This window comes from Capra hircus, chromosome 10 (genome assembly GCF_001704415.2).
Source record: "Capra hircus breed San Clemente chromosome 10, ASM170441v1, whole genome shotgun sequence".
Taxonomy (NCBI): domain Eukaryota; kingdom Metazoa; phylum Chordata; class Mammalia; order Artiodactyla; family Bovidae; genus Capra; species Capra hircus.
Genome location: NC_030817.1, coordinates 50,108,666 through 50,134,140, shown reverse-complemented (window position 1 = coordinate 50,134,140; position 25,475 = coordinate 50,108,666). Strand labels below are relative to the sequence as shown.

Below are 25,475 nucleotides of genomic sequence, written 5' to 3'. Positions count from 1 at the left end.
AGTTGGATACATAAGATTCCTAATAACTTGATTATATTTTCTAATTATATGGATATTACTGTGATTATACAAAAATTTTTAAATATTAAAATTATAAGAAAAATATATGCTATATATACTTCATCGACTAACAATTTTTTTTACTTGGAAGCAAATTATAGATTATTCTGTCCATTAAAGGTAACCTGCTAAATATACAAATATAATCATATTAACTACACAAATTATGGACAATCTAAAATTGCTCATTGAAACAGAAGCATGTGGGCTAATTTTACATTTAGCAAGTAGAATTTAGCAATCAGAAAAATCCAGTAACTGACTACATGAAGAATTCATATAAAAAGAACCAGGAACTTTCTTGGTGGTCCAGTGGTTAACAATCTGCCTTTTCAGGCTGGGGATGCAGGTTTGATCCCTGGTCAGGGAACTCAGACGCCAGATGCTGCGGGGCAACTAAGGCCTAACTGCCACAAGTAGAAAAGTCAGTGCACCACAACTACTAAGCCCGTGTGCTTTAGAGCCTGTGCTCCACAGCAAGAGCAGCCTGAGTGAATCTGCAGCTAGAGAAAGTCCTCTTGCCACATCAAAGAGCCAGCAGAGCCAAAGACAGAATCTTTTAAATAAAATAACACTTTACTATTAATGTCAGTATATCGGCTCAGTTCAGTTACTCAGTCGTGTCCGACTCTTTGTGACCCCATGGATAGCAGCACGACAGGCCTCCCTGTCCATTACCAACTCCCGGAGCTTGCTCAAACTCATGTCCATCGAGTTGGTGATGTTTTCCAAAACTAATGTAGGACTGTGAATTTTTATATGGATAAGAGGTTAATCATAAGCTTTTCTGAAAAAGAATTGAAATTATTTTTAAAAGAGTTTCCCTTAATGTTTACTATATAAATATATACATATATACATTTAAAGAAGGGACCACAAGACTAAAAGAGTTTCCCTTAATGTTTACTATATATATATATATATATACACACACACACACACACTTTTTTTTTTAAAGAAGGGACCACAAGACCTTAAAAAAAAAATTTATCTGTTTATTTTTGACTGCACTGGGTCTCTGTTGCTGTGTGCAGGCTTTCTCTAGTTATGGTGAGCAGGAGCTACTCTTCATTGTGGTGCAAAGGCTTCTCAACATGTGGTTTCTCTTGTCATGGAGCACAGGCTCTGTAGCTGTGACACATGGGCTTACAGCATGTGGGATCTCCCTAGACCAGGGATCAAAACTGTGTCCACTGCTTTAGCAGGTGGATTCTTAACCGCTAGACCACCAGGAAAGCCCTATAATATTTTATTTTCAATCATTTTGCTCCATTTTGCCCAATATCCTTGGGTGATTAGCCTGTGATAGGACATTTAATCTGTGTGGATCATTAATGCAAGTTTTATGTTTAAATACTCAGAACTGTTAGCACATATTTGCTTTGCAAAACAGGCAATTTTTGTGCTTCTTTGGTAGCTTAGTATTGAGGAATAAGATGTGTGCACAGAGTTACTCAGGTAAGAAATCACCTATATTCACTATTTTTTGATAGTGACATGAAGTATCTATGCTATGGTCTACTTCAAAATGTTAATTTATTAAACTGGAAAAACATACACAGACTCAAACCTTTTAAAAAAAATTATTATAGATTAGGCTGCCCCACTTGAGACAAACTTGATTAAAGTAGAATACTAACATGGTTAAATCATCTATATCTTTTTGAATTTTATACAAATGCCAAGCTGTATTTCATGAACTGAGCTCTTTAAAGCTCAGTCATTTCAAAAATTCATGCTATTGGTCACAAAGGGGATGGCTGGATAGTTAAGATAGACTGCATTAGTTCAACAAAGGCCACCCTATGTCTGGTAAAGCTCAAAAAAGGGCATGGAAGTTTAACTGATACTGAAAATCAGTGGACCTGCATTCTGGTTGATCTGTATTATCAATTAATTTAGAATACTCACCATAAAATAGGTACTCAGTTTTTTTAGTTTTTGTTTTTAATCTACCTTTACAAGGCCAATGAGGTAAAAGATATGAACACGCAGGCTTTGTGAGCCTAAAAGATCCTTCTGACAATGAAATATTTTTATTGTTTCTTCCTGATGAAGAAACCAATCATGTAACTGATGATGAGAGAAGACACACAGACTTTGGTAATTCTGGCCTACTGATGGCTTATTAGTTACAGATAAGAACTGTGGGGCTGTGAAAGGAATTCAAGTTCTAGACAGAGACCACAACGCTACAGAATACTTCTGACACTAGACAGATCTGGATCACTGTCTTTTTAAAAAACTACTGGAGGAATAAAAGATACAGATCCATTTAGAATCATTTTGATATCAGTATCTTTAGTTTGTACTCAGCAGCTGTAGCACGGTTACACAAATAATGGAAAAACAAAAGTGCAGAGGGCAAAAACCTACGGGGTTTCCCAGAGAATAGGTTATTTCCTCCCTTCCTTCCCTATCACGTGATACCTGGTTGTAGACATATGTAGAAGTTTTGGGCTTATACATTCTTCTATTAGATAAGGGCAAGCTTTCAACTGTTTATAAAGTTAACAGATTTTGTAATTGTCCTGGGCTTTGCCCTGAGCAATATATTAGCAACCACCCCCAAAAGTTAGCTGTTATCCAAGAAGGATTATAATAAACTTATTACCCAGCATTGAAATTTACTATTTCCAGAAAACAAGTTAGCTGACAAAGATAAGAGAATCGAATTATTTGGCTAGAAAATCTGGAAAGGCTTTCTGTAATCACTAAATCTAAAATTCACCTAGTATTTCTAATCTGTTTTTGCTCTGACTGGGATTTAATAATACACCACCCTAATAAAACTGGTTAATAAATTTAAAGAATAGATAACATCATTTTGTGTGGCTGAGAGAAATTCTGAGGACTATTTACCATGCATTTTCTTATTTTGTTAGTTGTTTCTCTTTGTAATCTCACCCTAAACTCAAACTTTCATGATACACTCCAACCTTAGAAAAGGTTGAATAATCCTCAGTGCAGCACTGAATGCTCTGCTTTCTGCAACTTGGCCCCAGCCAACCTTCCCATTCGAGGGGAAGCTCTTCATATATGAATAGCTCATGATCAGTCATCTCAGTGACTTTGAATGAACAGGTCATACACTTTCCACATTTTGACCTCTGTCACACTACTTCTTTTAAACTCAGAAAGTTCTTTCTCCTTTATACTCTTGTCATGAAATGTATCTGGAGAACTGTAGTTTAGAGTGAATTCTGATGGTTCTATTTTCATGTGTTTATCTCTTATTTTCTCAACTAAATTGAAAACTTGCTGAAGTCAGGTTAACTGCTTTAACAATAGGCACAGTGACAGATGATAAAAATAAATATCTCATTGATGAAATGAGTCGAAACTCAGGAATCTTCCCTATCTCCTCCCCCATCCTCTTTGCTTTTATTGTGGATGTTCCAAAGATTGCTACTGAGTGCTGCAGTTATTAGACTTTTATTCACTGATATTCCAAAATTAGGTAAAAAACGGTTTTGTCTGCTTCCCAAGTTTCTTTAGTAAACACATTCTCTTAATTGAAATACTCATGTCTTTTCTCAAATGACAACTGTATTAGACACAGCCATACTTCTCTTCTACCTTGTTGCCAGAGCCCAGATTTTGTTCAGAAAGTGGCGGGGTGTCTATCCTTTCCTACCGTGAACCTGCAAAGAGTACTTCTATTCTTAGCTCTTGGGATAAATCCTAACAACTAAGACAAATATGGCGGTCTCATTTATGTTAAGTAACTGTTAGGCACAGTACTGATCAATGAACCATGACTGAAAACCTGTTGAAGAGGCTTCCAGAAGAAGATTCTGAAAAGACATATAATAGATGGTCCTTTGACTTCCCTGGTGGCTCAGATGGTAAAGCGTCTGCCTACAATGTGGGAGACCCGGGTTCAATCCCTGAGTCGGGAAGATCTCCTGGAGAAGGGAATGGCAACCTACTCCAGTATTCTTGCTCCCTCCCTCAAAAAAAGGGGCTTAAAGAAATATTGGAGAAGGAAATGGCAACCCACTCTAGTATCCTTGCCTAGAGAATCCCATGGACAGAGGAGCCTGGTAGGCTACAGTCCACAGGGTCGCAAAGAGTCGGACATGACTGAGCAACTTGACTTCACTTTCCATTCTCCTTACAGGAGACATGGTTATGCCTACATGTGGTACCTTTAACTGCTGTCTTGCCACCATCTTGAGAAAGAATTTCAAAGAAATAGAGCAGGAGTCCAGACTGGCTCAGGAACTCGCCCTGCTATAGGCTTTATATAAGATATCCCAAATCTCCTTACTATGTAATCCACTCCAGACAAGAGTCTGTCTTTCTTTCAGCCTGAAGTATCTTAACTAAAATATTATAATCATCTTAGATGTTTTTTCCTCATAAGCATTTTCTATTATTACTACTTAACTGAAAAGTTCCCAAGGAACATGAGCAGGATTTAAACAAGAATGATGAATGCCTTACAAACTGCCTATGTTGTAACTATTCTTACATGGTCTGTGTTGAGTTGGACTGATGTTCAAGCATAAGAAATAGGGAAAGTGTAGAGAGCACATGTAGAGAAGGCAATGGCACTCTACTCTAGTACTCTTGCCTGGAAAATCCCAGGGACAGAGGAGCCTTGGGGGCTGCAGTCCATGGGGTTGCTAAGAGTCAGACACGACTGGGCGACTTCACTTTCACTTTTCACTTTCATGCACTGCAGAAGGAAATGGCAACCCACTCCAGTGTTCTTGCCTGGAGAATCCCAGGGATGGGGGAGTCTGGGGGCCTGCCCTCTATGGGGTCACACAGAGTCAGATACGACTGAAGCGACTTAGCAGAAGCAGCAGAGAGCACACAGGGTGGGATGTTCTACTCTCAACAATGGGCCACTGCCACACAAGGTACAAAATAATTTGCACATAGTATATAGGAGCTCTGGTTTGCTCTATCTTACTCATTTTTCCTCCAACTGTGAAAACTTTATTACACAGTGCTTTACCTTTTTCCTCCTCCCTTTCCCTGTCTGCTCTGTCAGTCCGGGATACGTGTGTGGGGAAATGTGTGTGTATGTGGTTATAAGAAGAAAACACTAGATATAGGAGATGAGAGAGAGAGATGCACCTGTATAAAATCAGTCTTTGATTTGCCACTTCAACACGAATATATATTTTTCTTTGAGTATGACAACTGAGTTGAAAAAGAAATCTATTATTACCTTCACTACATAATCCAACAGTTCATAGATTTTCATTTATCAGCTGAATTAAAGGCAGAAAGAGGATACCATTCATTAAACATCAAATAAAAATGAAGGAAGAAATGTGAGATTTTACTTTGGACCATTATTTTTTGAAAAATGTCTAAGTCTCTGATTCCTCATTTTTCTGATATTCCTTCACAGATGCTGAGGATCTCTGCTGCTTGCCTTCCCAACCAACGTTCATGAAAACCAAAGGACACTTCTATCTTAACTGGGTCGAGAAGAGCCAGTGGGAACATACAGTAAGGGCCAACATAGCTACCTGAGATGAAAAAGTAGAATGGGCTGTGGCAAAAATGACACTGATAACTTCAGTAAAACTCTGCCAAGACAGTGAATGTGGTTAAAGCCACATCACTGTTCCTGTAATTTCATCCCTCTGTTAAACAACAACTCTAAGTCAATGGGTCTTTCATAGTCCTGTCTATACGGGGAACAGCTGCTCTACTTTTACTAGACAGCTGAAGCCATGGTGTCTGAGAAAGTGGCAGAACCACTAATAGCTGAAAGCAGCTGCCAGCAGTTCATCATTTCCACACTGGAATGCTTCTTAGCAGAGTCACAAGGCTAAATCACAGAGCACAGGTGATAGCCAGAGCCCTGATATATCAGAGTCCTGAATTTCAGAAATCCTCAGGAAAGCAAAAAGGCTTGACAGCAACAACAATGCCACATGGCCTGAACTAGTGACCTGATCAGGAATACAGAACTGTTTCTGAGGTCAACAGTTGGAGGAAAATGGCAATTTTTACCCAGTTGTCTAATGTCTTTTCCTTAGAATGAATATCTTTCTTTTTCAGCATGCTTTTTCTCCAAACAATGCTCAGGAAAATATATTCCAAGTTTGATAGCTTAACAAATGCAAGCATTTCCCTATAATGTTATTTCTAATAAACTGAAAGATTCCTATTTACATGAATAACAATTGTATCTCAACAAATTTATACTGTAGGATACTATCTGCAACTTGTTAAAGCTGCTGTTAAAAAAAAAAGGAAAACACAAGACTGAACATTTATTTAACTCTACTAACAATATTCACCCACATTCATGAGTTGTTTTCTTCAGCAACAACAAAAAACCCCTCAATATTCCAAATAATATATATATGAAATATAACTCAGTGGACTTAAAAATAAGGAAGAAGTCATATGTACTTCTAAATAGATTATTTTCTATGCTAGTTTATCAAATTTTTAAATTCATCTCCTCTATATTTTACTTTCATCTCAATTGCCTAGCCTTATTTTTTATCCTGTTGCAATAATATAATTATTGCAAATTATTTTAAGAACCAAAGGAGATACGAACAAGTAATTCAAATAGCAAATATTTCAACATTCTCCAAAATGAACTCAGGAGAAGGGTCTGATTACATGCTTTCTCAAAACAAATGATTTTTTTGTGGGTGAGCCTTTACTATATTTTATTGAAAAATAAACTTCAAATATTTTCAAGTAGCTCCACATATGTTATCAAGTAGTTATATAAAAGCCTACCTGTGAGAGGTGAGGGTGATCCAACTGGTGTTGATGGATTGGATGGAAAACTACTGCTGGTATGGTCAGGAGAATAAATCTAACCAGAAAACAAAGACAAACACATCAATATGTGACAAAAGCGAAAATGTAAATCCACTGGCATGGAGATATTTTTGTAGTCTAAGATGCCACCCTTAAGACTCATGAGTGAGAAATTGTTTAATAAATTTTGGGACTACTCCATTACATAAAAACTATTGACGTCTCAGTTTTAAAACTATGATTAAAGAGTATCATAAAAAATAAATAAATAAAGAGTATCATAAATATTCTAATACAAGAGGAATAAATAGATCATAGCAACTTCTTTATTATCCTAGTTGAAAATAATTTAAATTTCCAATTGCTAGAACAAAAAAGAAGTGACTATAAATATAAAATCAACAAGTTTGGTAAACAATCTTTCTAGAATATACTATCTAAATAGATTTTATCTATTAGAAATAATCTTTGTTGTTGCTGTTTAGTGATATCTGACTCTTGCATGAACCCATGGATTGTAACCCTCAGGGCTCCTTTGTCCACTGGATTCTCTAGGTACTGCCATTTCCTTCTCCAGGGGATCTTCCCGACCCAGGGATCAAACCTGCATCTCCTGCACTGACAGGCGGATTCTTTACTACTGAGCCACCAGGGAAGCCCCCAAAATAATCTTAGGAAACTTATTTTTTGAAGAGACTAGTCCTTGAAAATAGTTTTAAAGGCCAAAAAAAAAAAAATAAATAAAATAAAGATTAAAAAAAAGTTACCCCTTATTTCTTTTAAAAAGTTGTTTGATTAACATTTTTGCTAAATCTAGCTCCTAATGATGTGTATTGTAAAAAAAAAAAATTAAACATGCTTTTAAAGGATATTTTGTCACCTTTGATGAAAGTGAAAAAACGCTGGAAGTTCTTCAAAAAATGTTCCCCAAGTAATTTATAGACTTTACCACCTAAGAGTTTAACATAAAGGGATGCATAAATTTTTGTATTTTGGCTAAAGGTTTTGTTGCAATACTTTATTTCACATTGCTGGAAAAAAAATAGTAACAGAAATTCATTCAAGCTACATAATTAGCCATAAACATTTAAAATGCCTCCCTAATCCATATACCAACAATTCCCAGGAGCTCTTCTCTAGGACAGTCCCATTACCATAACAGAAATCATAAATCATCTTCATATCTCAGCACTTAGGGCAGATAAATCAACTTCTTTGGAGAATCTGTGGCCAAATATTTTAAAAAGGAAAACTATTTGTGGTGCAAAGTGTCATCCAATAGAAATAATCTTGCTCTGAATAAGTTGAGAGCTCTAATAAACTGAAAGATGCCCCAAATTACAGCATATAAGAGGTCTCAGCACTGGTTTTAAAGACAGTGTAATATGTTGAAAAAGCCAGATACTATGAAAGGCTCATGTAAAACAAAATTCCACAGGTCATAATCATCGAACACTAGCACTAATTGTTAAGCACTGATTATAAATGAATATTTCTATACCAATTTGCTTGATGTTATTAAATTGTAAATGGAAATCTCTTTACACACCAACTCTTTCTGAAGAGCCAGATCTAGAAGTCATATATACAGGTTGGAAAGTAGTTTTATTTTTTTGCCACACCATGCAGCTTACAGGATCTCAGTTCCCTGACCAGGGGTTGAACCCAAGCCCTCAGGAGTGGAAGTACCGAGTTCTAACAATAGGACTGCCAGGGAATTCTCAGTTTGCAAAGTCATTTTAGAAAAACACAGTTATCAAGAAGATGTCAAAAGACTTTGTTAATTTTCACACATGTGAAAATTAACTAAAAGGTTATACTTTGGTTCCTAATACATACAGTGATTTATTTCAACCATAAGTAAATTAGGTGAGGTTACCAAACTCCAACAAAAACATCTCAACATATCCCTTTATTTTTGTAAATCATTATTTCCCGTGTTTAAGCTGCAAATAATTATAACTTTTATGAACAACTGATGCTGACTACTATGAAATATGTCTTGACTATAATATTGGTAAGGGAGGGAATGATTGATAGCACTGATGGTGAGCGGCTGAGGAGTGAGAGAAGTTCCAGTTCCATGCAAAACTCTATCATAAACTAGACCTACTTGCTGACTTTCAATTTCCCTGTCTGTATGAATTAACTGCATGAAAGCACTGGAGAAACAGCACTCCCTCCATGTCATACCTCCCTGCTTTGTTTTCTTCACACCGCTTACTTAATCCCTAGTTGTCTAAACTTGTTTTCTTGTTTATCATCTGTCTCTTTTACCCTTTTCCCTAATAAAATGTATGTTCCAGAGAGTAAGGACTTCTCTATCTTATTCAGACAAATGTGAATTAAACAGCCTTCTGCACTAGCTTCCAATTCTACAATGGTGCTGGTAAACAAACACTTGCTAAAAGAATGAATGGTATCTTCCGCTTAAGAAGTTGCCATTTGAGTGCCTTTTAAACCCTTGGATGTATTTACCTAGGGTCCTTCTTTCTTTTACTCTTGCAGTTCACTTAATGTATGTTTTCTGAGCACTCCAGGCTCAGTTTCCTTTTCTATTTACCTGTGTTTTATCTCTTCGTAATACCATTCTTTATAAAGCATCAACTATGACATCTCTTGGAGAAGGCAATGGCACCCCACTCCAGTATTCTTGCTTGGAAAATCCTATGGATGGAGGAGCCTGGTAGGCTCCAGTCCATGGGGTTGCTAAGAGTCAGGCACGACTGAGCAACTTCACTTTCACTTTTCACTTTCATGCATTGGAGAAGGAAATGGCAACCCACTCCAGTATTCTTGCTTGAAGAATCCCAGGGACAGGGGAGCCTGGCGGGCTGCTGTCTATGGGGTTGCAGAGAGACGGACACGACTGAAGTGACTTAGTAGCAGCAGCATGACATCTCTGTGAACGATTCCAGAGTGAACACCCTCTATCCTAGCTGCTGTACATCTCCATCTGGATATATCTTTCTTTCATCTCAAGCTCAGTATGTCCAAATGCAAACTTTGCATCACTGCCGCAAGCTTCCCCAGCTTTCCATCTCTCCTCTTCTGTTTCCTCCATCTCAGTGAGCACCAGCATTCTCACGGTCACCAAAACCACTCTCACTACCCTTTCCTTTCTCCTGCCCCTCTGCGCTTCACACCACAGACACCAATGCCCACAACTCTCTATAGTGTTTTCAGGATAGGCATAAACATTCTCATTGCTGTGACACTACTTCAAACTTTGACTAGAACTTGTAGCTCTAGTAAAAAGAAGCGGCTGAACTATTCAAGTCTTACATTTTTAGCGATTCCCCCTCCTTCCAACCCACACAGCTCACTGAGCTACTGTCCTCAGCCAGTTCTGAACAAACGCCACACAGCAATTTCTGTTGCCAGCGACAGAAAACAGGATGGCATTTGTCCTATTCCACAATCTCATCATAAAAAACCTTTCTACCTTATAATTTACATAAAGCATTATATACAAAGTATTTTTTTCATTTTTGGAACACAGTCTGTCCTTTCAAAAGGCCTGTCTCTTGTTAACTTGTTTAGAATCCCTGATGGATTCTAAAACACATCAAGGCCCAACTTAACTATAATGTTCCCATTCACACTCACTTTTACCTCCCTTAATATTGTTAGAGTAACTTGTTATTGTTTTAGTCACTAAGTCGTATACAACTCTTTGGCAATCCCATGGACTGCAGCCCACTAGGCTCCTCTGTCCATTGGATTTCCCAGGTCAGAATACTGGAGTGGATTGCCATTTCCTTCTCCAGGGGATCTTCCTGACCCAGGGATCAAACTGGCGTCTCCTGCATTGCAAGTAGATTCTTCACCACTGACCTACCAGGGAAGCAATCTGTTACCTCCCTGGTCTTTTGCTTCACAGTATGCTTTCTATTACCTTTTGTATTTCTCTCCTCAACTACAAAGTCTTTGAAGGCAGGGACTTTACACTGTTCAACACTGAATCCATCACTGTCTGTCACTATCCTGCACAAGTAGGTACGCAACACTTAAAAAAAACAACAAAAAACCAAAAACTTGAGCGATTAAATCACACTTGAAATTTGCTACAATACTTTTTGATAAAAAGCTGGATTCAGTAAACAGTAGTATTTATTTCAGCATTTATACAGTAGGGTTCAGTGACAGGAATACCTAAGAGGAGAAACAAGTACTATTACAAAGACGAATTCACTTACATATTAGTTTTATGGTTTAAGCTTTGAGAACAGCAATGCTTTGTTGTTCTCACAGGTTCCAATATTCTGGAGAACTAGTGTTGATGTACTAAGCTGCCCATACCACATCATTAAGCAGGTACGGGCTTTTGAGGGTATAAACGGACTATTAACCCTTATTTTCCCTGATAACTCTGCCACTACAGCTAAATAATCCCCAAGCATGTGAAGAACTGGTTTCTTCAAAGAAGGAAATTTATATTTTAGAATCAGTTATGACATGACTGACCATCCTGCAATGACTAAAGAAAATGATATTACATGTAAAATGGGTGTGAGCTTTTAAAAAAAATCACTGTGAAAACAGGAGAAGCAGGACCAAACACATTATCAATATATAATTTCTGATATTTTTCTCAAAAACACTTTCTCCATTTGTATAATAAAAGCCATTTTCTCCACTCACTCATCACACTCCCTGGTTCTACTTTGCCCTAAATTAAAGTGATGACAGACAATTATTATTAATACTTTTCCTGAACTGACAGATAGCCTGGAAAATTACAGGACTTTTTCTGGTCCCTCTTACTTTCATAAAAGGAATGTGTATGTGGAAAGGGGAGCAACAATATTAAAACAGCAGAATAACACAGTCTTATAGATCAGAGATGATTTCATTAAACTTAACCTCTGTATATTTATTCTATTACCAAATCACATACAGACTATACAGATTCCATAGAAACTGTTGTGCTACTTTAAGAAATTCTAAACCTAGGCTTTTCTTGATGAAGAGCATTCTAAATCAGGAATACATTACTTTTTGTACTTTCTGACCTTGAAGAACTCCTACATAGATGTTTCAAAGCAAAAAAAAAAAAAAGAGAAGAAAAAGTCAGTTCACTTAAAAAACGGGGATGGGAGTGATTTAGAATCTGGATCATAAACACAAATAAGAACTCATTCTGCATGCAGTCCATGGTCCTCATACTGTTAAATGACCAATGATGAATAACTCCCAATACCTTCTGCCAGGCTTAAACGGTAATATGCCTCATTTTACTGCAACAAATGAGGCTCCTCCTCCTATCAGTCATGGTCTATTCCAATCAGCAGGGTGCCAATAAGCCAGAGGCTAATGAAAAGGGCCCCAGACAAAAAAGAAACAATGGAGTGCTCCCAAGCCCAACCCTGGAACTGTGAGCCCAATTTTTTAAGCACTACAGTGCACATTTCAGTTAATCTTTATTATGCTAATGTTATTGAGTCTAAGGAACAAAGAAACTTATTTCATGAATAACTTTTAAACGTCAACTTCCCTGAATTTTCTTTTCTTTTGTTAGAGCCTACTGACCATTTAACTATCCAGATTAAAATACACCCACACACACATACACACTCTCTATCTTATTTTTCTCTCTCTCTCTTTCCTTTGCTCTGAGGTAGAAATCAAAACATAAATTATCAGAGAGAAGTCTGATATAATCAACAAAGTTAAACAGTCCTCTTGTTTGATCTCCTCTAAATTAAAGACCAAGTGTTTTGATATGGTATTAGGGCCTGAAATAAACCAGATGTTTCTTCCTCTATATAACTCTCCATGGGCACAATCTTAAAGGGTTATTGTCTGGCAAACGTTCAGGGAAACACTGAAATGGCACGAATATCCAGATTTTCCTTCCCTTCTATCTACCCTAGTTTATTATCTAAACTAATGCATAATCCATAGGGCTTTGGGAACTTTGTGTAAATACTTTCATGTACAATTCTCTTTCTAGCTATCCTGAGATTAAGACCACAATTATCCAGGCTTAAACCTAAAATAAAGGAACCTTTGCAAATGTATTATCTGGCCTTCCATGTTTAATCACATAGCATTCTGTGTGCTCTTTAATACCTAAACTGAAGAACAAAGGTTGTACCCTCTGATGTTTCACACATGAAAGACCATCTAAGACATATATCAGACATTCAGGGAGTTAGAAATAACTACTAATGACAATAGCATATTATCTCTCCATCTAAAACCTGGATGCTGTATTTAAAACATCACAGTCTAAAGAACTTAAAATTTCAAATACTCATGGTCACCATTTCCAAAGATCTGTAATACCTAACATTAAAAATTCTGATATGAACATCAGACTTTCAACTGTAATTCTCATAAAATTCCTTCTCCTCATCTCCTCTAATCCTTCCTATCCCCAATGTAATGCTTTTGTTTTTCAGGACATTTTGACAGCACTAAAGCGAATATGAGTTTGCAATGGAAGTTAGGGAAAGAATACGTTGAGGGGAGGTGTCTGGTGTGGAGCAGGGAAGGAGATGGATTGAAGGAAAGGATTTGAAGTGTGCAGACTATGGCATGCAGTGATGGAGCAGATGGAATGTATCACCGTCAGCTATGACAGAAATGATTTATGGAATGACCTGGCTGCTCCTGCCTAGTAACAACACAGGATGACAGAGCTGAGTTTCCATGACAACCAAAGCCCACCCACTAACTAGATTAAACATTCTTCCCTAGCTTCCACTTACACTGGATTTAGATTTTCTTTTCCAAATGCCAACTGGTTCAGCTAGTATATTGGTTATAATATGGGAGAATAGTAAAGGACTTCAAGGGTAACTGAAATCAAGCTTGAAGGACCACTGAGAAGATCACAAATTCCTGCCTATCTGCCAAGGACCCTTTAAAGAAGTTTTCCTTGGATAAAGTGAACGAAAGAATTTTGAGAAAAAAGCCCTTGAAATGTAGGTTGTGTTTTTTTAAAGTTGCCTAATATTAAAAGTTCAGATGTTATTTGTCTTTCTACACGTGAAATATTTGCTGCTGAATTCTTACAAATCAGAGGAAGAAATCAGCAAGTAAATTAAATACCTGAGAGGCACTCATTTAATATTACTGAATAATTTTCTTTCAAAGTAGGTAGTTTTCACCATGTGAGACAACTCCCTTTAACCTTCATCAACACCTTATAAAATAACAGTTACTGTAGCATTGGTCTTTTCTGGAAGTACAGAGTAAGTGAAGCTAGCCAGAGCGGATCTAATCTAACACTAGTCTTACCCTCCCTAGCTCGGTGATCCCGAGAGCAAGTTGTTTAATCTTTCTGAGCCAAAGTTACTTAACCTTTTAAACCTTAGTTCCTCATCTGTAACATGGGAATAGTAATGCCAACCTCACAGGGCTTTCCTGAGGATTAAATGAAATGAAGCATGTAAGTGCTTAGTATAGTGCCGAGCACCTAGTAAACATACAAATTGCAGATGATATTTTTGTGGGTTTTGTTATTATCATCGTTTTTGTCATATGATGCAAGACTGAATTAAATGAACTAAGCTCTATTTTGTGTGGGCCACCACTATGTGGGAGATGAATCTGACCTGGCTTCATTTCTCAAGAAAAACTTGTAGTGCTGTGGACAGAGAATATTTACATAAAACCACACACAAAGAGGTTTATCTCCTTAAATGTTCAACAGCTGCTTCCTACTATCCACACATTAGGTTCCCTATGAACAGCAGCAAATATGTTTGACAGAGTTAACTGCATTTCATAGTAGAACATAAGTAAGACAACTCTGAGAAACCTGAGAACCATATCACTCAGGAGGAAAAAAGAAAGAAAACGCCTAAGGAGAAACTTTAGAAAATACAAAGCAGAAGTGCCTCTTAAAAACTTAGATTTGGAATCTTTATGGATTACTAGTAAACATTCTCCCAAAAGAATAGATTTCAGTTTAATGTTTTAAGGAAAAGACATTAAAACCAATCACTGCCTTTATTAAAGCAAATCACTGCTTTGTCATTAACATTCTAGTTGTGATGTAAACTAGTCGCTGAGGAAAATATTATGGGGCTCCTTCAAATCAGTTTTACTCATTTTAGCATGGGCTCCTCAGTGAATCTGTTTTTTTTGCTTTTAGGAAAGGCTCTCATCTCTTATGCCTTGAATGAATCAGCAGAAGATGATTATTTTTTCCTTTTAAAAAATACTGAAATACCTTCCATCTTAGGAAAAAGTCCTTATAAAAGCACTCCCTTCTCTGGATCAGAAGAATAACTGAGCTATGTTTCTTGGCTCTACTTGGCTTATTTTAACGCACAACTCACAAAGTATATGTTTAAAACTAATAAACAGATTTAACAATCTTAGTAATCTGTCCTTTAGGCTTTAAAATGACTGAGTTTTTAAAATTTTCCCTACATCTGTTCCATTAAGACAAAAACAGATTTTTAAATTGAAATTAGAAGGACAGTTCTTGTGGGAATCAGGTGGGAAGTATTCTCATGAGTTATTATAAGGGCAGTACAAATCAATACAAACTGAGAATAGCTCTAAATGAGTAATGAAATGGTCCTGTTATAACTATACCCTTTAACTATGACACACACTGCCCACAAAATCAAATCACTGCAATTCAGCAGTGTAAAAATCATTCGGCAAAATACGTAAAATCAATACTCACAGATGCCAAAGCTTTTCCAAGTGCATCACCTGTCTGTGAGCTTCCAGCAGCATTTCCTCTGGTTCCTGAGTATTTCAAATAGGAAAACAAATCAAGAAGTTTAGCAAGGAAGTTTAGCAAGTGAGCAGGCATGCTTTTTAGCACTCTGCCATTTTTTCAATGGTGTTCTCCATTGTAACTGCACATCTGTCGCAATAAATCAGCAAATAGTAAACTAAAGGAAAGATGGATTCCTTACCAGTTTCTGCATTAATGAAAATCAGAAACTTTCTTTTCTTCCTTTCTTTCACATTTAAACTCAATACTAAAAAATATGTTGAGTCAAAAGGTACAAATTTCCAGTTATAAGTAAGTACTGGGGATGTAATACACAATATGATGACTATAACTAACACCGTTGTATGTCATATAGGAAAGTTGTTGAGAGTAAACCCTGAGTTATCATCACAAAGAAAAACATTTTTTCGATTGCTTTTATTTTATATCTATATAAGATGATGAATGCTCACTAAATTTATTGTGATAATCATTTCAAGATGTCTGTAAGTCAAATCATTATGCTGTACACCTTAAACTTATACAGTGTTATATGTCAATGATATCTTGATAAAGTTGTGAAAAAACATGAAAAGAACAAGTGTGTGTGTGTATATATATATATCATATTAAAAAAAAAGGGATTCATTAAAAATGTCCAAGTTCAGTTTTAGGGAGTTTTGCCAACCCAAAAGAGCTCACCTAGAATGCTATCTGATCCATTGATGGGAGGAGTGTGTGAGGCAGCAACATAAGGTGAACTGCTGGTACTGGCGCGGTGGAAGCTGGACATTGGTGGAAGACTTGTGTTTATGTCTGTTGGTGAAACTGAGTGTGGAGGATAACTCTAAAGAAAGAAGAAAAGAGATATGATCTATTAAATACATTTTCTCAATAATAAGTACATATAACTGGGCAACTGCTATAGTAGCTTATAAAGAACATCATAAATTAGTAGCTGAAGACACCTACTATTGTCATTTACTTTTTTCAAAAGGCATGAAGTAAGCATTTCAACATTCAGAAGTTTTGGCAGAATCAAATCTTACACTTGTAATCCAAAAAGAAACACAAGTAAGGACAAAGTGTTGCTGCACCCTAGTCATGTGTTATGGCCTACCAAGCGGTCATGTGAATGAAGGCTGCCGTAACTACTGGATTGAGACATGTGGGAAGTGGAGGTCCCCAGAATTCCACCAAAACCAGGCTGGCTCATCCCATTTGATGAACTCCAAAGATCAGAAGAATTGTGGGTCCCATCTAAGACAAAAAAAGAGAAATATAGAACTTTCCTTAGCCAAAATTTTTTCTTTTATTTTGATACAAAAAAAATTCAAAGGGTACTCTCTAGATATGTCTTTCCTCCTCTTTTCAATCTAGTCTTCCATATAGCTTTCTTCCCTCCAAACTGTACAGTTACTATTTTAAATGAAGGAATAAAGCTTTATAGTTGGGGAGGGGGAGAAGAAATCTAAACTGTAGTAGGCAGGTCATTATAAAAATCCTCACAAGATCTGAATTCTTATCAGGGAGGATATTACAAATCCAAAATTTGGGGAGAGGCTGGATTATACTTTTGCATAATGGAATATCCATAAATATACAAAAAAGTTCTTAATCTATAACAAGCAATGTATATTTTATCAAACATTCTCTAACTAGAATAAAGAAGTTTCTCTTATAGAGAACCTAAGTAATTGATTATGACTCTATTATAGTTAGCCTTCCAATGAAGTGTGCTGGCAATGATTTCACTCACCAATATAAAGTCAAGGAACTATTTATGTAGCAATTTATTGCTCCCTATAGTCTAAAATCACAGAAGATCAAATAAAAATGATTTGCTAGACATGAACTAAAAGAAGTACAACACTTTTTCTCTCTTAAAAGTCTTAATTCTGTTCTATGATATTCACCTTTTTATTTGCACTGATAATTCTAAGAGTGTTATGAATCTGTCATTTAAACAAGAAACTAAAATTGTTAATAGCTTTTATACATTTAAAAATCCTAAAAAAAGAAAGAGCAGCTCTACTCACTTTTTTCAGCTGAAGTCCTTTTCAAATTCAATTAATACTAGATGAACACACCAATGCTTTGCTGAATAATTCAACTACATTGCACTCAACAATAATTAGCAATAGAAAATTTTAAAATTAAATTTTAACTTGCTTCAGCCAAACATATCTAGATAAAAATGTCTGAACTTCTATCTATATAGATATTCTCTTTCTTCACAACTTAAAAATATTAGCTAATTTTGACAACTAGTTGGTAGTACTTACCTTGCATAAAGAAAGTGCTAGCAAACATACTGGTTGGTGGCTTGGGAGATGGATAACTAGGAGATTCACGGTTGAAGTCATCTGAATTTGGGGATGGTGCATATACCTTAAAATTAAACAGGAAATTTAATTAAAATGTAAATTACTCTCACACCACTTATGTAAAATGAGTGCTACACTTCCGGAAGGGCCTAAAAAGGCCTATCTCATATCTAAAAAGGCCTATGACAAATCCAAAGAAACTGCTTAAATCCCTTGGATACTATCTACACGTTTGTTTTTAGCTGGTTACTAGAGAAAAAAACCATTCTAAATATCCCCGGAATGAATCTTTGTGTAACAATTATACCAAGTGACTGAATAAAGTCTCAAGTGTTGACTCTGCTCACAAAACATAAATTCATATAGGCTCATGATTCAAAACCTAGTGGAAACAACAGTCTTTTGAATATAACATGAAATAAAATTTGGGTTCATAAAATTCATTCTTTCCACTGTTGAAAGAGTTATCAAAATCAAAATGAGCTAGATTAAATGTTATTATTCTTTACTATTATTAAAATTTAACTGTGAAAAGCACAATGTAATTGTTCAGGAACTTCCTGAACTTAGTAGGGTTGGCTAAAGTCTGAGCAGTTTTAGTTCTTTAATTTCTAGTAATTTTTCAACTCTGGCACAGCTTTCAGGAAAATCTCATTTAATCTGTCAGAGCAGTATTAATTTCCTTTGGTAAACCTCTGCTTCAGATAAGCAAAGTATAAACATTTTGAATTGGCAAATGGCCAACATTGTCATTTCTCTGAAAAACTAAATGGGCAGCCAAATAACTATAATGATCAAAACATGATCAAACCATTCTTATAACGACTACTGAAATCAAGAACAGATATGTAACACTTAAGGTGATGATGATCTGTAAAAGTGAACCAGGAATCCAGAATGGAAAGGAGTCCTATTTTGAGAAGTGGATGAAACATTTCTTTTGTTTAGTCTGATAAGGGTACATCTATTTAATTTTTAGCCCCAAATAAAAATTCAAAGTGTTCACTTAATGTGGAAAAAGCAATCAGCTCAGTAAAATTACGGGAGCATGTGTGAAAAAAGCATACACATTTATTTCATTTCATTTATATTCATTTATTCTTTCTCTGAGACATTAACTAACTGCAAAGATTTCTGGCAAATTATCTAACCGTCTGAAACTCCATTTCCTCATTGGTAAGACAGTGCTAACAGTACCTGCATTGAGGGTTGGATTGATGGGAAGATCAGATGAGATAGCACATACAAAATGTTTAGTGAATCCCTGGCAGTCCAGTGGTTAGGACTCTGCATACTCACTGCTGAAGGCCCAGGATTGATCTTTGGTCAGGGAACTAAAATCCCACAAGCCACACAGTATGGCCAACAAACAAACAAACAAACAATCCTGCCTGGATTCCTCAAGATAGCTAAGGGACCCAGAAAGCTCTAAAATGTTTAGCAGGTAAGCACTCGCTAAGTATCAGCTAACAATATCATCTTTCTAATTCTTAGAGGCGTAGTTATACTGCTAAATATTGTCCCTGTACAGTACTAAACTACTACTTCTTACAGTTTTTGTCCAATATCATCCTTACATGTACAGTTCACTCTAAATAAAAGGTTGAAAAGTTCATTTTTTAGTCTTCTTGCTAGCCATGCTATTACTAGCACAGGTGTGTCTTTTTAATGAACTGGCATTCAGCTTAGTTTCCTTCTTCTTATATGCCAGAGGGAAAAACACACATTTGTGGTACCTGACAAGTTGGGGATAAGATATATTTCTAAGAAATACCCATAAAGGATTCTAGATAGGAGAGTATACATTACACATAATAAACATTTTTCTATGCTTAATGTGCTACTACATAAAGAGCTATTATGAAAAGACAGAGTTAGGAAGAAAGAATTGGGTATATACAAATGTATTTGCAATGTATGAGGCGTTATCAGGAAAGGAATTTTGTACTTTTTTCTTTTAATCCAGTTTCAGCATCTAAATTTAGCTTTAGCTAGATATCCTCTGTCCCCTTTATATATAGATTATCCCAAACTAGGCTGAAACCACAAATAACTAAAATAGAGTATATCCACAGATGTAGAAAGAAAATACAAATGAGAGTAAAATTTAGAAGACACAGTTAGAACATGCTTTTTCATAAATGCTTATCTGCTATGTATACCATCACTGACCTGAAAGTATAAAATATAAAATTCTCTAATTCTATCTAGGCTAGAGGTTAAAACAGTATGTAAATCTCACAATGATAACTATGAAAAACTCCAGTTTAGATGTGTCATTTCACACACAAAAAATCTATTCAGTCTGTCAGTTTAAATTTCTATATAATCTCTCAATATATATTTATCTTTATTCTTATTTAATTCATTGTATTCCATAAGGTAAACTTAGACTTCAAAAAATTTTAAATGTATGTAATTATAAAAGCAAAGAAAGGGATAAACCTGACTTTACTGATTTACAAAGTGCTGTAAATAAAGGAGAATATGCTGATGAGATAATGGTTATTGGCAACTATCATGGAAAGCAACAAAACCAAGATAAACCACACAAAGCAGAAGAGGCTTGCCTACTCATACATAAAACTTTTGAAGCTGTATTGGGAACACAGGGCTTATTTTGGAGTCAAAGTTTTTTTTAATGTTGTTATTGTTGTTCAGTTGCTAAGTTTTTAATGTTAGTCTTTATAGACTTCCAAAAAATAAATGGGCTTTTAAAGAATAGATCTTATAAGTGAAAATGGTAAAGACTCTAAAAATACTATAAGGTTATCATTTATTTACTAACATAAATTCAAAGTTTTTATCATAAGATGTTTTGAAAATCATGGTTCTAAAAGAGGCCCATCTAACAGCATTTCTAACACAGGCCAAAAAACTTTACTTTTGGTATCCTAACTGTGGCTTGCAGAAACATAGATGCAATGTTATGAAGCAGCAGTTGTGCCAGTTTCGATTTTTCAGATCAAAGAGTTCTTGCGGCAAAGCACAACTGATGTGGTCTTAAAGACTTTATTAACTCCAGATGTAGGGAAATAGTCAGCCAATTCCACAAAAAGAGCAAGTCTCTTTCAGTTACAATCAGTACTGGCCGCAAATGAAAACCAGACTGCTTATGTCATCTGATCACCTGCACATAGATGCCAGTTTTTTTCTAGTTAATGATCTAATCATACATTTAAATCTTAAGTATGATTTTGTATCACAACAAACAATCTTAAAATTAAGAAAAAGAAATATGTGTGCTTAAGCTGATTAAAAATCTACCAGGAGTCACACTATTTTAAAGAGGAATAGGAAAAGTATAATTAAGTAATTTTAGATGTTCTATTGAAATGTGGTCATTGGAAATTTTCTTTAAAATTCTAGTCTCCATTTCAGAATGTCAGGCTCAAAGGTGCTATCATGGAACGTCCTTCTTTCTCAGGTACTTACATATTTTCTCCTCTAGGAATGGCAATGAGAGAAGTTTTTGAGTCTTGTGTGAATAGAACCATACATTTATCCAGAATTAAATGAATGTAACTGAAAATCTAACAAGATACCTCCCTTTCATTGTTAAGACTGGCTGAAAAGAATAAATTCACGGTAATATCTTTACTGTCCTCATTCCATCAACCCAAATTTACTTTTTAAGAGTGACAGAGTACTTCGAGCATGAATATTTACATTACCCTATACGATGATTACACAATTATCCTTGGAATGTCTTAGCTCAAACAACCAATTGGAGTCAAGTTAGCAAAAACATTCCTTTTTTCCTGTTTGGATGATTCAGTTTGGTCGTATGGATCATCCCAATTCAGGGCAGTCCACTCTGTTTAGCTTTAGAGGCTGGAGTTGTGCACTGTGTTCTTACTTCAGAGCATTCTTCTTGTAATTAATGTTAGAAACATCTCTGCAAGGCAGAAAGGCATCTTTTTCTTACAGTTACTCAGAAAAGATGCACAAGAGTAGAAGTTTTTGCTAAAAAGATAGTTTTCCTTTTTATCTTGTCACATCCAGTGATGAGTTAAAAGATGATGCCATTTCCTATGCTTTTAAAAATAGATCCAAAACCTATGTGGTAGCTGGTATCTTTAAATGTTTTAAGTGATGAGGAGATGAATTGGGAATTTTCTTTAGAATGTGAGAATAGCTAGCTATATATGTTAATGAAGATACCCTTCCCCAGAAAATGAGAGGAAAGCTTTAGACAAGCACTGTTCATTAAGTTTCAGTGATGATGGAAATGTTCCATATCTGAAAAGATGGTAATGTATGTATGTCTGTACAATACAGTAGCTACTCGTTACATCTGAATACTGAACACTTGAGATGTGGATAGTACAACTGAGGAACTGAATTTAAAATTTTAATTTAAACAGTCATGGCTACTGGTTACTACTGAACAATACAGGATGAAATCACTTTTCCTTACCCAGCAGTTTAAAATTACATAAACTATTTTGAAAGAAATATTCTAGGAGCCTCATAAACTCCAAAGCCTATGAAAGCCCAAACTCGCAAACATTTTGGGAATACCTTTATCTAATTTGGAAAGAAGACAGAGAAGCTTATCAATATTTCTGAACATGCACTAACACAGAAATTATTACCAACATTTCATTATGTTTAGGCTCCTATTAGCACTTTTGTCAAGATGGTTTTACTAGCAGTTCTCTTTAAGTTCTAATATGTTAAATACCATTAAAACAGTTTAATGTTAAGATTAAACTTCCAATGTTTGAAAAGTTTATGCTAACAGCAGAAATCATCTCCAGCAAAATCTTTATCAACTTACCAAAATAGCAAAGCAAAACAAAATTAATTGGCTAACTTACCCTATCATCATAATTTTAAAATAAAAATGTAATATTATATTCAGGAAAACTACACTTAATTTATCTTATATTTTAATAACTATATTTTGTATTAAGCAATAAAAATTTTATAAGATCTAGCTGAGTATCTAAAATCTGAAAACAAACAAAAAAATCAAAACTGTCTAGGTTACTGGGAAAAAAGAAAACCTCAACCCAACTCAAATTCTAGCTTTAAAAACTGTAATTAAACCACTGGGCCATCAGTTTAAAAAACTGGGCACATTTAAGGGTCAACACTCAAAAACTAAGAAAGAAAAACTAGGTAAATATTATAAGAAGTTTTTAGTTACTGTTGATCAACCTATGAAGTCCCATACCCAGTAATATACCCGAAGTTTCCTTCTAATTCTGTATTTTGAGGGATCTGAATTTAGTAAAAAGAGGTTGTTTTAAAACAAGTAAGTAAAATTTTTGCTTTAGTAATTGGATTCAATGATAAGAGTGGTAGAAGAAAGAAATTTTTAAAAAATGATTTACTATTCATTTTTCTGATCATTTTGGATCCACTGTTTTCTGTGCATACTGACCTTATGTGTAAACTCAGACAAAGAGCATATCTTTAACATAAATTTTAAAATCTTAAAGTTCCTGAAATTCAGGTCTTCCCACTTACTTGGTTCTTTCTTTAATCTAAATTAAAACAAGTATAACCTCAATGAAGAAGACATTAAAAAAAGTACATGAAACAGCAATTTAACAATTTCCTAAAATCCAAGAATATTTAAACAAATGACAAATTTGATAAATATCTCAATATTTTTAGTATTTTAATATTACATAAAAGTATCAAACTTTGCCATAAAGTCCAATCTACTACTTAAGTTTTTATGGTAATAATTCCAAACCTAAGGTACGGGGGATATATGTATGTAGTTCCAGTACTATATACTGTAAGAACTGAAACCAAAAAGCATCATAAAGCAAAAGAAAGTAGAACTAACTCAGGGACACGTAAGCTATCTATGGAAGATTCTTTTCATCTAATTAGTTAGCCTAATAAAATAACATGAAATTTCTGTAAAAAGCACACACATTTATATTTTCAAAGCATCATCAATAAAAGGATCAATATCTTTCCAAGAATCAAATTCTTTCCAAGAATTTCCAGAGGATGTTTAGGGGTGAAATACTGTAAAATTTCCTTTCTAACAATAAGAAAAAAAATTCTAGTTTTCAGTACAAAGTAGCTTAAAATCAATTACCACTTCCACTGTCTAAAAAGTATAGTTGAGTAACAGTGGTTTTCAAATGTGAGAATTTCTTCTTAGGTAAGTCAAACACATTTTAATCAATCTTAAGTTAACATCACTAGGTTTGTCTCATCAGTTCTTTATTGTAACCAGTATCATTTTTACAATAGGTACAATTTTTTTTCCCTAAGAGATAGGCCATGAAATTTTTAAGGGACTGGGTTTGAAATTCACATGCTAGGAAGATACACTGAACACATCAATGATTGTCACTTCTTAGCTATCTACATTTAAAAAATATTTAGACCTTAACAATAAAGCACCTGATCCCTTTCTTTAACATGTTCATGAGCTAGTGGAAAAGGACATAAATTTCTTTAAAACATTAACAAACCTGACCAGTGACAACATACTCTCCTGGCAGGGGTTTTAGTTTTAACTTCCTGTTATTTGTGCTCACTTGAATAAAAAAAAAAAAAGACCTTCTTGGATTCATACCTAGAATACAGTCTCAGATAATCTTGGTAAAGGGGGAAAAAAAAAATCAAAGCAGATGGAAGCTAAACTTGTCATTAAGTTTAGAGCTTAATGTCTCTAAGCATTGTAACTTTAGAGAATTCTTAAATGACTTCATGTTTTCCTCATCATACAAATGTAGATTTAACTCTACTGGGTCCACAGATAGCCTGGAAATTTGAATTAATTTAATTAAACTTTCCTCTCTCATGTTAATTAGCAGTAAATCCCCAAAAGAGCAGAACTGTGGCTTTATATGGTCTCATACTGGTTTCTGTGCTTTTATCAACTGAAAATGTTTATTTGAAAAATAAGTCTTAGAAGTATTCATAAGGCAATTTTAGCTCCATGCTACTCTAATTCTTATGAAAATATAAATTATGTGGGGAGGCAGGTGCCAAAACCATGGCTAAACCAATTTTCAATACTATGAGTTCTATTAGAAGAGATCTGCTAATTTCCTGCATTTAAAATCATATCTAGGATAAAATTCAGTTTAAAAAGAAACTAGTAAAAAGCTGCTTGACAGACTATATCAACTAGCATTCATAAAACTGTAAATCTGATCAAATATGTGAAACATATTTATTTGTAAGAATAGCCTACTACTTTTCTCGGTGACATTTTCTTTCCAATGTAGTACTTTGATATGACCAATAGTAAGGATTAGTGAGATCTGGCTCTCTGCTATGGAGACCAGTTTACTTGTCCTTGGATAATAGATAAGGAAAAGTTGCTCCTGGGAGAGAGACCTGGGTTCAGGTCTAGCCTCAAAGCTTACTAATGGGGGAGGGGGAGGGGAAGGTTAGACAAGTTACTTAACTACTCAGCACCTCATTTTCCTCACTTATAAAAGGAGGCTAGTAACAGCTAAATGACAGAGTGGTTGGGAGAATTAAATGAGGTAAACATAAAGTCCCCAGCAGAGCTCCTGAAACAGAGTAGTTAGTTCCTGTCTCTTCTTCCCCAGATTCCATACAAAGAAGCTGAATGTTCAAAATGTGTTTCTAAGCGTTGGTTTTAAAACTTGGATTTCTGTGTTGTCTCTAAAAGATTAAAATAATTCCCTGATATAATG

The 25,475-nt window shown here is 35.2% G+C and overlaps 1 protein-coding gene across 10 annotated transcripts in view; it reads right to left on the bottom strand.

Moving 5' to 3' along the window:
* TCF12 (transcription factor 12) overlaps positions 1-25,475 on the bottom strand; it is a 390,660-nt gene that overhangs the window by 33,032 nt on the left and 332,153 nt on the right. For all 10 annotated transcript variants that reach the window (XM_018054262.1, XM_018054263.1, XM_018054259.1 and 7 more), the window contains 5 exons: positions 17,785-17,890; positions 16,620-16,759; positions 16,202-16,346; positions 15,464-15,528; positions 6,790-6,868 (listed from right to left, as the gene is read on the bottom strand). In XM_018054262.1, the coding sequence (XP_017909751.1) occupies positions 6,790-6,868; positions 15,464-15,528; positions 16,202-16,346; positions 16,620-16,759; positions 17,785-17,890 (535 nt within the window). The remainder of the gene's footprint in view (positions 1-6,789; positions 6,869-15,463; positions 15,529-16,201; positions 16,347-16,619; positions 16,760-17,784; positions 17,891-25,475) is intronic.